This window comes from Salvelinus sp. IW2-2015, linkage group LG1 (assembly GCF_002910315.2).
Source record: "Salvelinus sp. IW2-2015 linkage group LG1, ASM291031v2, whole genome shotgun sequence".
In the NCBI taxonomy this organism is placed as follows: domain Eukaryota; kingdom Metazoa; phylum Chordata; class Actinopteri; order Salmoniformes; family Salmonidae; genus Salvelinus; species Salvelinus sp. IW2-2015.
In genome coordinates, this window is record NC_036838.1 from 2,548,959 (window position 1) to 2,567,198 (window position 18,240).

Below are 18,240 nucleotides of genomic sequence, written 5' to 3' on the forward strand. Positions count from 1 at the left end.
CCACATGGTTTTTGTGGGTAGTTATTTTCTGGTTAGTGTTTTGCACCTTACAGGACTGTTTCGGTTTAATTTATTCTCTTGTTATTTTTGTTATAGTGTTCAGTTCTAATAAAAAAAACATGATCACTTACCACGCTGCGCTTTGGTCCGACTACTCTTCATCCGACGACGACACCCGTTACACCAATATGCCAACATTCCGTTCAAACAATCAGTTGATGATAGGATTAGACAAGTTGTAATTGCAACAAGTACTGATATTGTATCATATAATAACACTTTAGAATAAAATACAAATTTAGACATTTATGGTCTATTTACGTTTATGTTATAGGCTATTTATACAGAACATTTGTATAAAACCTGTCCATATAAACTGTATTTATAATTATATGATAATAGTTTAGGTTGACAATACTTATATTACATAATTTCTGATATATCATATGCCTTACTTTTTGTTTTCCTGCGTAAGTAAAAGCAGGAAGTGCATCACCTATGCCTTTACTGCATATTCATTCCAGACTGGTTTGGATTTCTCCCTAACCACAATAGCTTCCATTTTCACTCCATTCTGGAACTTTGAGGGTTTCTAATTTAATAGGATCTCTAGCCATGTCTAGATGGAATACAGCTTCTGTCAAATTGACTTCAAAAGTTTTTTTTTTTTTTGCATTATAGCTAACTCTTACCTTAACCTTTTTCCTAGCCTGTTACGTTAATTCTCCTAACCTGCTATGCAAGTTTTCTTAAACCTGCTACGAAAAGTCAATTTTGACGAAAGCTATCCCTTCTAGACAAAACCGATCTCTATGGACCAATCACACTCCAAAGACGCACCCAAAATGCATGAGAAAACTACTACATCACCATAGAAACAGATCCAAACAAATGGTTAAGTTGCTAGGCAACGTTTGTTTGTCGAGATGGCAAATGAGCGAAAGGTAGCTGAAGCTCGATAAGATTTTACAAGCTTGAAGACTTGGTGTAAACACCTTCAAAGTAAAAAAGAGGTGCAATTGTGTTGAATCATGGCTGGAGATGCGCAAGATATTCCACGGCTTGAGCTGGAGGCTGTGATTGGGTTCAATGGTAATGTAAAATATCCTGCCAGCCTTTTTAGCTAGCTAGCTAACATATTCAGCTGAGCTAACCAAGGTATCTGGTAACAAGTAATACTAACGTTAGTTAACGTTATTTGTTGCCCTGGGTGATATGGCTGTTGTCGCTAGGATCAGGGCATGCTATGGTAGCTACCTGTACCAGCTACTACTGTTGCTTGTTGCTAGTGGGGCTTTCAGCTGGTTTTTCATCTTTTCATTGTGTCTGAAGATAACTAAATAATTTGTCATGTGCTGTTCAGTTTATGGAAAGTATTCAGAAGTTTCCTTCAAAACTCTAATCTATCCATCATGTTTGTTTACCTTGATGAGTTTCTCCTGAATCCTTCAGAAGAGTAGGTTAAATCATAATCATATCCTCATCTTTAGTTCTTGTCTAAAGCATGTCTTTACTTGCTTTTACTTTTTTTTTTGACAGGACATGTATTTTCTGGCCTCAGAGTGCACCCAGACAGAGAACACTTAATCTATCCTCTTGGTTGCACTGTTATTTTGAAGAGCCTGAAAGATGGCAAACAGGAGTTCCTCCATGGACACACCAACAACGTCTCCTGTGTCACTGTGTCCAAAAGCGGATGCTACATCGCTTCTGGACAGGTCACCTTCATGGGCTTCAAGGTAAACTAAAGACAGTGAAACTTTCTAGTATTAAGAGAGCAGTCATGTTTCGCCTCTTGATATCAGAGACAGACAGACAGACAGACAGACAGACAGACAGACAGACAGACAGACAGACAGACAGACAGACAGACAGACAGACAGACAGACGTACAGACAGACACAGTTGGATGGAGTCACAGAGGAAGAGGCTACAGATGAATGTTGAACGTAAGAAACAAATGAATGGCAGTAGATTACAGAGTTAATCTATGTTGTTGCAGGCTGATCTGATCATCTGGGATTATGAGAAGAGAGCGATCCACGCCAGACTACAGCTCCACAAAGCGAAGGTGGAGGGACTTGCCTTCTCCCCCAATGACAAGTACCTTGTCTCCCTGGGTGGACAGGATGATGGAAGGTACGAGGTAGTTTAATGTAGCAGCATTTTGTTCCAGTCCTGCTATAACACACCTTATCCTACTAATCAGCTGGTCCTCAGACCTTTGATTGGATGATTAGATTAGTTAGATCCAACAGGCTTTGGATGATTGTGTCACTTTAAAAACTACTTTCACATTGGAAGAATTTCAACAGTAATTTGTAGGTTATACTACAGAACGGCTGTAAATGTGAATGGTTTGTGTTTTCAGCATTGTGGTGTGGAACCTTGAGAGCAAAGAAGCGATCTGTGGGAGCCCGGCCTCTGCCCACAGTGCGGGCCACTGCCTCACCATCGAGTACACCAACCACAGCGACACCATCTTCATCTCCGCCGGCAAGTGAGTGACTTACAGAGACTCTGGGTTGCTGTTAGAATAGAGTATTACTTTGTCAATCAGAACGGATCTTTATTGGACTTGAACACAACGCAGAATTATTAAATAAATACAGTTTATTATTAGTACTTTCGAATTAACACACTTGTAATATGTTGTTTCCCTGTAGTGGTACGATGCGTGTTTGGGAGCTAGACCTTCCAAATAGGAAGATCCGGCCTACGGAATGCCAGACAGGACAACTGAAGAGGATTGTCAAATGCATTGAGGTGAACTAAACCATAGAAAGCAGACACAGCTCAAAGTAATAGTGGTACTGACTGAGTACCCACTGGGCACAGATGTCAATTCAACGTCTATTCCACGTTGGTTCAACGTAATTTCATTGAAATGATGTGTAAACAACATTAATTCAACCAGTGAGTAAATTGCACAATGGTGCCAAATGCCCCCCAAAATGATTTTGTACGACCCATTCTTAACCACTCAAAGTACGTTTTGAGACAAAGCAAAGGTAAACTATTCATCAATACTTGTTATGGTTTATTAATGAGGAAATCTGTAAACACACAAATTCAGGTTCCTGTTATTTTATTCACATGGTAATTGTCGTCTGAGGTCAATTGATCTCTGAATTAAAATAAAGATAAAGAATTTCCCGGCATATCAAGCAGCCTCTCAAAGTAGTACAGGTGGAGACGGAAAGCTTATTTCTAAGGTGACCCCGTTGCATCACAGATCCCAGACGACGACCTTTTCTTTTACTGCGGAACCACCAGTGGTGACATCCTGAAGGTCAACCTGAAGACCCGCCTCCTCAACAGCTGTGGGCCACGAAAACAGAAATTCAGCAAGGTGGGTTTATTCAGTGTCCTGAGTGACCTCCACATGTTCATATCTCTGAGATCCTACTGTAGTTAAGTTTTGGTACAGCTGTCCCTCTTGTCTTTTTGGTGCAGGGTGTCAACACACTGAAGGTGCTGAAGTCTGGGGACATCCTGGTGGGCTCTGGGGATGGCATGTTCACTTTGTGCTCGGGACCTAACTTCAAAACCATTAAGTAAGTAAGTACTGCAGGTTGACAGAAAATCAAGTTGTCTATATCAAATCAAAATCAAATGAAAGTTTATTGGTTGCGTACACAGATTTGCTGGTGCAGTGAAACGCTTATGTTACTAGCTCCAACAGTGAAGTAGAATGTCTCTCAAATACAATACTAATACACAAATAATCAAAACAAGAAATCAAGAAATAACAATCCAGGGGTAGATACAGTATATTAGAGTGAGCATGTGTGAGAATTCAAAATATATACTGAACATTTACATTTAAGTTATTTAGCAGACGCTCTTATCCAGAGCGACTTACAAATTGGAAAGTTCATACATATTCATCCTGGTCCCCCCGTGGGGAATGAACCCACAACCCTGGCGTTGCAAGCGCCATGCTCTACCAACTGAGCCACACGGGACCACTGAACAAAAATATAAACGCAACATGCAACAATTTGAAACAATTTTACTGAGTCACAGTTCATTTAAGGAAATCAATCAATTGAAATAAATTCATTATGCCCTAATATATGGATTTCCCATGACTGGGAATCAAGCCGATTGCAAGGTGGGCACTTTGACTGACAGATTGTATCGGTCATGTCATATTCCTGAGGTCTGGCGGGAAGACCCAGGCTTCCAGTTCAGTGTAAATTTGTGTATATCTGTTCAGTGTATATTAGACAAGCGAACAACATTCACAACTTTTTCATTGTCAATAAATCCATATTGCTCATATTCTTGATGAAGAATGTTGGCAAGCTCACTTGTTTGAGACCACACAATTAACCAAATCTGCTAAATAGCGCAGCTAATAACTCTATATATAAATACTGTGATCAAATAAAAACAATACAATAAAAAAATGAGGAGAATAAATGATAAAGAAATGTATGTTGATTATAATTTATACACACTTTCTACCTGGTATTAGTAGTTTCAATTCAGAGCCAAGTATTTCTTTGCGTCCCATTCAGAACCTCCCACCACCCAAATTTGGGCCGCGACCCACCAGTTGAGAACCACTGGTTGATATCATCTATCTAAAACTGTCATATTGCATCCATACTGTAGCTTAGCCTATACATTAAAGTGGTTACATTTCTTCAGCCCGTCAGCTTCATGGCTACGAGGGAGTTTTTCCTAGCCACCGTGCTTGTACACCTGCATTGCTTGCTGTTTGGGGTTTTAGGCTGGGTTTCTGTACAGCACTTTGAGATATCAGCTGATGTAAGAAGGGCTTTATAAATACATTTGATTTGATTTGATTTGATGGCAAACCAAGAGGTGGGGCTGAGATTTTGTATACATTTTTTATTACGGAGTGGGCCTTTTAACGCTATGTGTAGAAGTACATAATGTACTCAATGCAGCATTCTGCCATTCATCATCTAACCCTCATAGGAAGGTTCAGCTGGAGGGGGGAGTGACGTCCATCGCTGTGAGAGGCGAGGGCCACCAGTTCTTTGCAGGAACGGAGGCGGCTCAGATCTACCGTTTTGGCTACACAGACTTCAAAGAGGAGCTGATCGCCACCAGTCACAACAGTGCAGTCCAAGACGTGGCCTTCCCTTTGTGAGTGACACCCTTCAATAATATTAGGCACCCATTTAGAGACAAGGACATTACATACTGGACGTTGATTCACTTTTCCCCCCACAATATTGGTTTATACAACACATTCTACTATTCACTACTACCTGATGCCATATGTCACTCAAAATATATAGCTGTCTTTAAATATCTCCACCTCAAACATAGTCTATGCTGTCAAGAGAGACTCGCTAAAACAACATTGCTTTCGTCCTCCTTCATGCTTTGCTGTCATATCACATTTACTCCCACCAGAGGGCGATATGACCATGTTTAAGCATAAACATGTATTATAACCTATGCTCTGGTACAAAGTAACTCCTGTTCCATAGACTAAAGTGCAGAATGACTGGCCACAAACTTATTCCAGCGATGTTTCTGAATCTCTCCCAGGGCACGTCGGAGCTGTTTGCCACGTTTCCCAGGATGACATCAGAGTGTGGCACGCCGAGACTCCAAGGAGCTGCTGCGGATCTCCGTCCCCAACATGACCTGCAACGCCCTGGACTTCATGATCGACGGACACAGCATCATCAGCGGTAGGCAGGAACCAATAGTAGTTCGGTTTGCCAATGGGTCATTCAAAAAAATGAATGCAACACAACAAGTGTACACACACCACACACACACACACACCACACACACACACACACACAACACAGTATATGTGGTCCATGCGGGAATCAAAACCACTACCCTGATGTGGCTAGCACTACACTAGGGAGGGATGGTACGTCATCAACACAGCGTATGGCATTGTCTAAGTTATGGAGCACACATTGGCCTGTAAGATAATGACAGTATTTTTAATGCGAGGGTGTGAATGTGCCTGATATTCCTTCTCATTGTTGGAGCCTTAATGTGAGTCATGATAATAATAAATGGTTTGATCCTCTACTGTACATTTTCATTCCACCATTTACAGTTAAGACACACGTCCAATGTACTACAATAGGAAGGGACTGAGCACACAATCTACACAGTAGCCTGGATACCAGTCTGTTTGGGCATCATGCACTCCTTGCCACTCCTTGCCACTCCTTGTCATGCCAAAGACTGCCGAATGGCCACAGTGTTTGGCATGATAGCACAAATAGATCTGTACTAGGCTATCTCACAACACATTATGGCACAATCTCGTATAGAATACTTAAGATGTCATGTATCGACTAGTCACATCTAATGCATTTTTCTTGTTCCAATTGTTTTAACAGCCTGGAACGATGGAAGACGTCGTGTTTTGCCGCCCAGAGACTGGCAGAGCCATGCTGGTCATCCAAAATGCCCACAGCATGGGCGTGACTGCCATCGCTGGCACCAGAGACTGCAAGAGGATCATTAGTGGAGGAGGAGAGGGACAGGTCAGATGAAAAGTCACCCCGGCATGGCACAGGACACCTTTTAGTCTATATTTAAATAGAGAGCATAGTTAAGAACCACCAGTATTAATTAACCACCACTTGATGTGACATTTGTACACATATTTGAAGCTCTTCCTTTTCCCCCATCCTTCTCACAAAAAAACCTCCCAAAAAACACGTTATTATTACATACATATTTTGAACAATGTTTTAGTGGTGTTCCTCAACAGCATCATTGTATTGAGTCCTAGTGCCAGTCTCTGGCCTGTTGTAGTGCGTGTGTGGGAGATCCTGCAGGGCTGTCACCGGCTCATTGAGACCATGAAGGAGCACAAAGCCACCGTCACCAGCATCAAGATCAAGAGCAACGACAAGGAGTGTGTCACCGCCAGCTCGGATGGGGCCTGCATCATCTGGGACTTGGTGTGAGTTCAAATGCACATTCTCATGTCACAACACACACACACACACACACACACAACCAACACACCACACACACACACACACACACACACACACACACACACACACACACACGTATGCATGCTCACATCCGATCAAACACATGTAGATGTGCAGACACACACACACATACACACACTGTACACACTGTACACACACATACTATACACACACACACGCATGGATGTATGCATGCTCAAATCCATAAACACATGTAGATGTGCAAGCAAGCAAGCCTTTATCCCTCTCTGTCTGATTGCATTGGCTTCCCACTGTGAGAGGCTTTCAACACACATAATTACTACCACTACCACTAATACCACTCCTCCATTCATGTGTTTCCTGTATTCAACATTCATTTCAAGTCTCATCTCCCTGGTACCCTCCCTGCTTCTCTAACTTCCCCTCTCCCTTCCTCTTCCTCTCTCCTCCTCCCGCTGCAGGCGTTTTGTGAGGAATCAGATGGTCCTGGCCAACACTCTGTTCAGAAGTGTGTGTTACCACCCGGAGGAGTACCAGATCATCACCAGTGGCACCGACAGAAAGGTTTGGAATTAGAAAAGACTCAGGTCCCTCTTGGTGCCACAACTCACTGGCAGCACACTGTAGCTAGCTGATGATTTCTCTGTGCAGCGTATGGTCCCCTGTCACCAGTCATGGAAAGTTAGAGAAGGCTGTTCTCCGTATTGAGGCATCCTTGTTAGCCTTCATCTCATCTCCAGATGTTAGATGTTCGAGATGAGCTCTGTTAGAGAGACGAGTGTATGATGTGCTGTAGAAAGGCCATGTCAAGCTTGTACACATGCACACGTCAGCTGTGTCGTGTTTTGAAAAGTTTCCAAACCTTTTTTACCAGTCATAATATGCCACGATATACCAGTCAGGCTGCCAGGTGTATGTAACACCTCTTTACGCCTTGATTACCTATAATATAAACTGAGTTACATAAGGTGCGAGCCGAGGTTCACAATAGCTCCTCTTCAATATGCACCTTAATATCCATTCATCACAAGCTCTGCAGACTAATAAGGCCCGTATTGTTGGCTCAACACCACGCTGTGAGGTGAGGACAAACTGTACTGATTAGCGAGGACTGTGAATGCGCTGAGACTGAAAAAAGAGAGATTGAGAAAATGAGGAGAGGAAAAAAGAGAGACTGAGAAAATGAGGAGAGGAAAAAAGAGAGAGACTAGAAAGAGAGTGCTCTGGCTCTCGCGTCTTCCTGCGGATGCGATGCTTGCCTATGCCATCCAAGTGCCTGTGTGCCAGATACACCATCTGCTCGCTCCAGGACACAGGCACTCTGTCTGGGGTGAGCAAACAGCAACACACACAGATACATACGCACACACACACACACACAAGAAAGAAAGAGAGAGAGAGAGAGGGAGGGGGACAGGAAGAGAGGGATGGGATGCAGCAGCTCCTTGGCTCAGAGTTCAGTCAGTGGTAGAGGGTCTTTGGGGACAGCTTCACACTCTCCAGTCTGTCGGATGGACGGAGACGACAGAACGGACTAATGCTGCTGGTGGTTCTGTGGTGGGGTCAGCCAGAAGCCTCTTGTGATGATGACCCAGCACTCCTGGGTGTTGGTTCCAGTTTGGGCTGATTGTGATGTAGGGCCATCAGGGTCTTGGGATTGATCCTGTGTTATTTATTATTAGCTATTGTGGCATGTCAGTTATCAGAGGCATGGTATATAGGCTTCTGTGGCCTTCCCATTGTCCAGCACTAATAGGACAATAAAGACCTTCTGAAGTATTCCGTTTAAAAGAGACCGCTCTTGAACATCCTATAACTTCTTTGTTTGACTAATGTCCTTGAGATGTTCAATTAAAAGAGGGGGATTATATTTCGTTGGCGAGAGGTACTGTGTGTGTAAATGGATTAGCATGGTCAAATACATGGCTGAGCGTAGCATCGAGATAAATGGAAGCCCACACAGTAGCTAAGAAGGCTTTATCGATGTACAGCCCTTCATAAGTGGGTTACTGTCCTCAATGATGTATTGCCTCAACATATAGGTGGAATTTCACAACACTCTACACACAACAGAGTGAAAATATAGACTCATCTTGGCACAGCATGTATTCATGTTTTCAACATACTGGTATTGAAATTACACAACACATACTGTACCGTAAGATTTCACAAAAGACTAGACATTTAATCTCAATTTGACACAGTGGTGTAGCTTTCAATGCATTGTAATGATTGTAGGACCTATAGCTGAAGCCAACCTTGCTAGGCAATTAGTATTTAAAGTACCAATGCAACCGTTTTTATCGAAATATCAATCATTTCTGGGTAACAACAAGCACTTTACTGTTAATGTTTTAAATTTAAATGGTCAAAAATAATAAATAATTGCTTCTTAGCAAAGAGCAATTTCTCAAGCAAGAATTTTGCTAGGACTGTTTGGGAGTGGTCTGAGTGAGTGGCAAATTGGACAAGCCTAATTGGAGGGATATGTAACCTGAAAACTAGCTGTTATTGGCAGAGAGGTTTGAAATGATCTTTGTTATTGGTCTATTAACTTAAACCGCCTGGCCAAAACGCCATCCCATCAAAACAGGCAGAAATGTCAAGCGGTCTTTTCAAACAGCTCTTACACTAAAAGGGCATTATTATCATTTTCACAATTTTACAGTATTAGTCCAACCTCATAGTCTGTAAATATATATAAAACACTGACTGCACTGTGCCTTTTAAAGCAAGAGTCGTTCCATGTCATTTCAGCAAGCCATGACACCCACCCTCTCAGATTGTTCTGAAATTGTTTCTGTAGTTAGAAACAGGTACGATTAGCATTCCTGAAACATTACTTTGCTGAAATTCAATGTTATATCTGAGAAATTAAGCTAATTGACTGCATCTAAATTGGCCATTTTAATTGATAGGATTCAGATAATATTCAATAAATTTAGTACCCAACATCCGATTTGGACCAAACCAACCAACCTTCTTACTAATGAGAAAAATTTGGTATCCCAAAAAATAGTAAAAAGCCACCCACGGGCCCCACACACCCCATGCCAATCCCACCCCAACAACCAGTATACAGTATCAGTTCTCTGTTTGACAAGTAGAATGAAGCTGTGGCTTGGAGTACTGCTTCTTCATACTGTAATGTATTCCCTGTGAATCTGGTGATGTTTTTTCCCAACTGTTCAGAGAAATGAATCATTGAAGTCACTTGCATTATTTACCATAAAGAAGTGTGAAAGTACCCTATTTTGACCACTAGATGCTGCTATAGTTCCTGCTATACCGCCACACTCTTTTGTCTATTTTGCTGGTTTCTTGTGTTTATTAAATAGATTTCCTTTGCAACTTTGGGTAGAAAACCAATAGATTTGGCTCATTATGAAAATAAATTGTGTGGTCATCCTCACAATTCAAGCCAGTTAATTCAGTGTGTCCTTCTCTCAGCAACTTAATGCTTCAACCTAACTCTCCTTGAATAGTAGCCACATGCTAGCCTTGGATGTAATTCAAATCAAATCAAATTGTATTTGTCACATACACATGGTTAGCAGATGTTAATGCGAGTGTAGCGAAATGCTTGTGCTTCTAGTTTCCGACAATGCAGTAATAACCAACAAGTAATCTAACCTAACAATTCCACAACTACTACCTTATACACACAAGTGTAAAGGGATAAAGAATATGTTCATAAAGATATATGAATGAGTGATGGTTAAAACGGCATAGGCAAGATGCAGTAGATGGTATAGAGTACAGTCTATACATAGGATGAGTAATGTAGGGTATGTAAACATAAAGTGGCATAGTTTAAAGTGGCTAGTGATACATGTATTACATAAAGATGGCAAGATGCAGTAGATGATATAGAGTACAGTATATACATATGAGATGAGTAATGTAGGGTATGTAAACATTATATACGTGCATTGTTTTAAAGTGGCTAGTATACATTTTTACATAATTTCCATCAATTCCCATTATTAAAGTGGCTGGAGTTGAGTCAGTATGTTGGCAGCGGCCACTAAATGTTAGTGGTGGCTGTTTAACAGTCTGATGGCCTTGAGATAGAAGCGTTTTTCAGTCTCTCGGTCCCTGCTTTGATGCACTTCTACCTCGCCTTCTGGATGATAGCGGGTGGAACAGGCAGTGGCTCGGTTGGTTTGTACTTGATGATCTTTATGGCCTTCCTGTGACATCGGGTGGTGTAGGTGCCTGGAGGCAGGTAGTTTCCCCGGTGATGCGTTGTGCAGACCTCACTACCCTCTGGAGAGCCTTACGGTTGTGGCGGGAGCATTGCTGTACAGCGGTGATACAGCCCGACAGGATGCTCTCGATTGTGCATCTGTAGAAGTTTGTGAGTGCTTTTGGTGACAAGCCAAAATTCTTCAGCCTCCTGAGGTTGAAGAGGCGCTGCTGCGCCTTCTTCACAACGCTGTCTGTGTGGGTGACCAATTCAGTTTGTCCGTGATGTGTACACCGAGGAACTTAAAACTTTCCACCTTCTCCACTACTGTCCCGTCGATGTGGATAGGGGGGTGCTGCCTCTGCTGTTTCCTGAAGTCCACAATCATCCCTTTGTTTTGTTGACGTTGAGTGTGAGGTTATTTTCCTGACACCACACCCGAGGCCCTCACCTCCTCCCTGTAGGCCGTCTCGTCGTTGTTGTAATCAAGCCTCCCACTGTAGTGTCGTCCGCAAACTTGATGATTGAGTTGGAGGCGTGCATGGCCACGCAGTCGTGGGTGAACAGGGAGTACAGGAGAGGGCTCAGAACGCACCCTTGTGGGCCCCAGTGTTGAGGATCAGCGGGGTGGAATGTTGTTACCTACCCTCACCACCTGGGGCCCATCAGGAAGTCCAGGACCCAGTTGCACAGGACGGGTCGAGACCCAGGGTCTCGAGCTTGATGACGATTTTGGAGGGTACTATGGTGTTTAAATGCTGAGCTGTAGTCGATGAACAGCATTCTCACATAGGTATTCCTCTTGTCCAGATGGGTTAGGGCAGTGTGCAGTGTGGTTGCGATTGCGTCGTCTGTGGACCTATTGGTCGGTAAGCAAATTGGAGTGGGTCTAGGGTGTCAGGTAGGGTGGAGGTGATATGGTCCTTGACTAGTCTCTCAAAGCACTTCATGATGACAGAAGTGAGTGCTACGGGGCGGTAGTCGTTTAGCTCAGTTACCTTAGCTTTCTTGGGAACAGGAACAATGGTGGCCCTCTTGAAGCATGGGAACAGCAGACTGGGATAAGGATTGATTGAATATGTCCTTAAACACACCAGGCAGCTGTCTGCGCATGCTCTGAGACGCGGCTGGAATGCCGTCTGGGCCTGCAGCCTTGCGAGGGTTAACACGTTTAAATGTTTTACTCACCTCGGCTGCAGTGAAGGAGAGCCCGCAGTTTTGGTAGCGGGCCGTGTCAGTGGCACTGTATTGTCCTCAAAGCGAGCAAAAAAGTTATTTAGTCTGTTTGGGAGCAAGACATCCTGGTCCGCGACGGGGCTGGTTTTCTTTTTGTAATCCGTGATTGACTGTAGACCCTGCCACATACCTCTTGTGTCTGAGCTGTTGAATTGCGACTCTACTTTGTCTCTACTGGGACTTAGCTTGTTTGATTGCCTTGCGGAGGGAATAGCTACACTTTGTATTCGGTCATGTTTCCGGTCACCTTGCCCTGGTTAAAAGCAGTGGTTCGCGCTTTCAGTTTCACGCGAATGCTGCCATCAATCCACGGTTTCTGGTTTGGGAATGTTTTAATCGTTGCTGTGGTACGACATCGTCAATGCACTTTCTAATGAACTCGCCACCGAATCAGCGTATTCGTCAATGTTGTTGTTGGACGCAATGCGAACATATCCCAATCCACGTGATCGAAGCAGTCTTGAAGCGTGAATCAGATTGGTCGGACCAGCGTTGAACAGACCTGAGCGGAGCTTGCTGTTTTAGTTTCTGTTTGTAGGCTGGAAGCAACAAAATGAGTGTGTCAGCTTTCGAAAGGAGGCGGGGGAGGCCTTATATGCGTCGCGGAAGTTAGTATAACAATGATCCAAGTTTACCAGCCCTGTAGCACAATCGATATGCTGATAGAATTTAGGGAGTTTTGTTTTCAGATTAGCCTTGTTAAAATCCCCAGCTACGATGAATGCAGCCTCTGTGTTTCCAGTTTACAAAGAGTCAGATAAAGTTCGTTCAGGCCATCATTGGTCTGTTGGGGAATATATACGCTTTGATTATATCGAAGAGAATTCCTTGGTAGATAATCGGTCGACATTTGATTGTGAGGAATTCTAAATCATGTAACAGAAAGACTTGAGTATGTTGTTATGATCACACCACGTCTCGTTAATCATAAGCATACACCCCCTAATTCATTTCTGGTGGATGTTGCCGTGGATGGCAGCCAGGTTCTACAGGAGAAGGAGGGAACAACAGATGGGTGAGGGTATCGCCACTCTCACACAGGTGCTGTCTCAAATACCCTTCCATGACACCAGGAGAGGGGAGAGAGGTCGTGACTAGAGAATCAAACTGGATTTGAACCCATTCACTATATGACACAACACAAGCTATACTGGAGAGAGGGAGTGTTGTGTCTGCTACTTGGCTAACTCCCCTCCCTCTCACTTTTTTGGCTGTGTCATATCTCACCTCATATGATAGCCAGTGATTTGATTAAGATTCAAATCATGTAAGCTAGTTGCTGCTGGTATTGAGAGGTTTTTCTTTCATTATGCTGACCAAAAATGTTATTTCATAAAGTGAATGAATGCATGCAAAGAACTTTGGATTTCTCCATTTAATTTCAATCATATTGAAAAAATATCATGTATGCATAAATTATGGTTGCCGGTCATTATGTTGACCATATGTTTTCACAATGAATGATGCATGTAAAGAACCTTGAGCCTTTCCATTTGAATTGAATTATACTGAAGAAAAGTCCTGACTGTTGTGTATTTCTCAATAATGTCTTACAAATGTGTTTTCCAGTCTGTAAGCTTTTCCATTGCATTTGAATTATATTGAGGTACAAAGGTATTTTTTACCATCCCACAGAAATGTGTCTCTTAAAGCACAGTGCTTTGAGCACTGTTTTTCATTTTTAAAACGATCAATACCTTGTTGTTTTTTTGCCATTTGTTTCTCTTCAATCCCATTATTACAAACTGTATTTGATACGTCTTTGTGAGATTACATTTCCTCAGTCCCATAATGCATTATGTTTGTGGTCTTACTAAGAGATGAAATCCAGTCCGAGAAGCTATTCTCATAAATGCTATTCTGAGCTCTCTCCCATGTAACATTACTTGTTTCATTGCATACAACTGGAGCTTTTTTCTGATAGGCCGACACCTTTCTGATGATTCCTCTGAACTGTTTTATTCAGATATTCTAGACATTTTCTCACTTCTGTGTGAGATTGCGTTGGTTATTGTAATATTCACTCTATAGCCTAAACATTGACTCGTTGATGAGTAGATTTTCAGTTAATAAAGCCCATTGTGCGTATAAAGAAATCAGTCATTTCCAGGTACAATCACTTTGGCCAGTTCCAATACTTAAAATCACAAATGGTTTAGTTATGTGCTGCCAGCCAGTTAAGCTGCCAGTTTCCTCTTCCTTGATACCTGAAGAAGCACTCACATGCTGCATTTTAATGATGAAATTCCTCTGTCCTCTCGTTTGCATCAGTTAGTTTGTAGTTGTAATTAGCTTTGTCATAAAAAGAACAAGAAAGGACCTCGCTTGTGTGTGTGGGGAGATTGTGGCGTTACTGTGCGGCTGTAAATAAACTTCAAAAAGCAATTGAGCCTTTGAGAGACGCAAGTCTTTGACAGCTGCAAACCCTCGGGACGATTAACTCTCATTTAGAGTCACAAACATGTTGTTTTACCTGTGGCGGGCGCACAAAAACTTGATAGACTCTCTCCGGCCTCATTTACATATAGTGGAATAATGAAGATGGATAATTCAGTGAGGCAGAATTACTATACTATGAACGAACAGAAGACATACAAGGAGTGGCGTTCATACTTACTATAAAACTGTGATGCATGGTCATTTTCATAATTTATTGTAATATAACATAGAATATGTCAAATCAACGAATCTGACAAGTTTTATATGTACAAGCTCTCTCATTCATATTCCATATACCTGAATGGCCTTCTTCTTTCCCAGATTGGTTACTGGGAGGTGTATGACGGCTCCGCCATCAGAGAACTGGAGGGCTCCCTGTCAGGAGCCATCAATGGCATGCACATCTCACAGGACGGACAGCACCTTGTCACTGGTACAGTACCCTGTACATTGGTTTTGTTGGCTGAGTTGAAGAGGTAGAGCATGAGTTGATTTGTGATCTCGCCAACTATTTGGCGTGACATTGACATAGGAGTTGGCACAGCTCCAACAGATCTAGGACTAGGTGTCACGTTTGTTATAATGGACGGACCAAGGCGCAGCGTGATTAGAGTTCCACATCTTTTATTTCGTGAAACTTCAATAAAACAATAAACAAACAACGAAACGTGACATCCGTGGTGCTACATGCACATACACAAAATGCAGGTGGGAACAGGGACACCTTAAGTATGATCCCCAATCAGAGACAACGACAGTCAGCTGCCTCTAATTGGGAACCATACTCAATCCCAAACATAGAAATAAATCGACTAGAACACCCCCTAGTCACGCCCTGACCTACAACACCATAGATAACCAAGGGCTCTCTATGGTCAGGGCGTGACAGTACCCCCCCAAAGGTGCAGACTCCGGCCGCAAAACCTGAAACCAAATGGGGAGGGTAGGGGGGTGACTAGTGTCGGTGGCGGCTCTGGTGCGGGTCGTAGCCCCCGCCCAGACCCCGGATCCGGCCATGGCGCCGGGCTGAACGCCGTGCCTGGACTGGACATTGGCGCAGAGGAAGGCTCCGGCCTTGGAGCGGTACTGGATGCCGTGCCTGGACTGGGCACCGGCGCAGAGGAGGGCTCCGGCCATGGAGCTGGGTTGGACAACGTGCCTGGACTGGGCACCGGCGCAGAGGAAGGCTCTGGCCTGGGGAGGCGCACTGGAGGCCTGGTGCATGGAGCCAGCACAGGTGGCACCGGACTGGTGACAGGCACTTCAGGCCGGATCCGGGGTCTGGGCGGGGGCTACGACCCGCACCGGAACCGCCACTAGTCAACCCCCCTACCCTCCCCATTTGGTTTCAGGTTTTGCAGCCGGAGTCCGCACCTTTGGGGGGGGGTACTGTCACACCCTGACCATAGAGAGCCCTTGATTCTCTATGGTGTTGTAGGTCAGGGCGTGACTAGGGGGTGTTCTAGTCGATTTATTTATATGTTTGTGATTGAGTATGGTTCCCAATTAGAGGCAGCTGATTATTGTTGTCTCTAATTGGGGATCATACATAAGGTGTCCCTGTTCCCACCTGCATTTGTGGGATATTGTTTTGTGTGAGTGCATTCAGCACCACGTTGTTCACGGTCGTTGTATGTTTATTGTTTAGTTTTATTTCACTGAAAATAAATATGTGGAACCCAACTCACGCTGTGCCTTGGTCCGTCCTTCATAACAGCCGTGACACTAGGCTACTGTTGACTACCATCAATCAATGACAGCACATGGTCTGTCCATTAAATATCCCTGTATCGACTCTCAATAGCTTGGGACTATCGTGAAGAGCACTTGGTATGAGCGTGACTTCACCCAGCATGTGGTTGGATCAATGTTTGTAGGCTTTGCAGTAGAAATTAACATGGTATATGTGTCTCTGCTGGCCCACTTCAGGTGGAGATGAGAAGCTGGTGAAGGTGTGGGACTACTCGGAGGGCGAGGTGACCCACGTGGGCGTCGGCCACAGCGGCAGCATCACCAGCGTCACGATCTCCTCCAACAACAGGAGCATGGTGAGCACCAGTGCCGACGGGGCCGTGCTCCGGTGGAGGTACCCCCATCCCTCCTCTCCCTAGAGTGCCTCCCGGATGCCAGGAGAACAGAGGGTCAAAAAAAACATGACCCTATGACCTTTGACCCACCTACCCTACAAACGTTTAACTTTTGACCTTGACCCTGCCCAGTCCCAATACATACCTGTCCTCACAACAAACAACTCCGAAGAAGTCATGAACACTGCCAGTAATGCCATTATAGAGCAAATGTTTCATTCATTCATGAAAATAAATTGATATAATTTTGATTGTGCGATATTGACTGAAGTATGCATTACTAGCTACATTTTGCTTGTTGAAGGTAATTGCATAGTTTTTGTGTGGTATTCGCCATACTCTAATAATGTACTGCATCAACAAACTTGGCAGACACACGTGTTCTAATATGCATGGAATTAACCAAATAATTTGACTTAGGGGCTCTTAACCTCATCAATGCAAAGCTGGATATTGTAGTCACATAAAGATACTCATCTGCTCATCATAACCTTGAATAGCATTCTCTCTGATTTTCTATGGGAAGAACAGAAGTGATTGTGTCATCCCCCTATTTCCCCATTAATACACAGTGAATGTAAAAAGGCAGGCTACACAGTACATTAAATGCATATTTCATACAGATATGACTGTCTTATATGCGTGTCGTGTGGTAAAGAAGAGAAAGAGAGACGACGAAGCCCAGATTCACAGGCACTTTAGCACACCGCTGCTGTCAGCTAATCTATCACTGGAGATTCCCCAGAGACTTCGGTAAGGTGTAGGTGTGTATGTGTGTGCGCGCTCAGGTGTGTGTGTATGTATATGTGCATGTGTGAGTGTGTGTGTGACCAGCGAGCTTCTTGGAATGCCTCCATCTTCCCAAACGCATTCCCCTCTCGACTGCTCAGAAGCTCAAAACGCAATAATTAATAGCTACCCCACTAGTCCGCTACCCACATAAAGAGAGAGAGCAAACCTGCAGTACTCTATGGACGGACCAAGTAAGCAAAACATAACCTACACCCCAGCTCTGTAAAATAGGGCATCCCATCCAACTGCCCATGCACGCATACACGCACACACACTGAATACCCAGGAGGCCATGCTAGAAGATCAGAGTAATGTATAGCCCTATATGGAAGAGTTTGAGTTTCTGACTCATTGCAGAAGTTTGGAAGCGGGGGCTGCAGAGTGCAGACTCCTCAGAAATACAAGGTTTCCGATTACACTGCAATAATACGTGAGGTTATAAAAATATTGCAAGAGAAATATGAATATTATACATCTGCTTGAGTAAATCAGCACATATGGATCACTAAATCCAATCTATGGTCTTGGCGAGCTGTGAAATTAAAACCGA

At 43.5% G+C, this 18,240-nt stretch overlaps 1 protein-coding gene across 1 annotated transcript; it reads left to right on the forward strand.

The window, feature by feature from the left end:
• Positions 1-779: 779 nt before the first annotated feature.
• On the forward strand, positions 780-17,520 carry cfap52 (cilia and flagella associated protein 52). Its single transcript, XM_024011089.3, is given in 16 exon segments — positions 780-1,092; positions 1,540-1,739; positions 2,003-2,139; positions 2,372-2,500; positions 2,667-2,766; positions 3,236-3,352; positions 3,457-3,557; positions 4,954-5,124; positions 5,513-5,595; positions 5,598-5,681; positions 6,357-6,385; positions 6,387-6,502; positions 6,776-6,928; positions 7,409-7,511; positions 15,133-15,244; positions 16,741-17,520. Coding segments are annotated over 16 exon segments (1,878 nt in total). The 5' UTR covers positions 780-1,031; the 3' UTR covers positions 16,923-17,520.
• Positions 17,521-18,240: the final 720 nt, after the last annotated feature.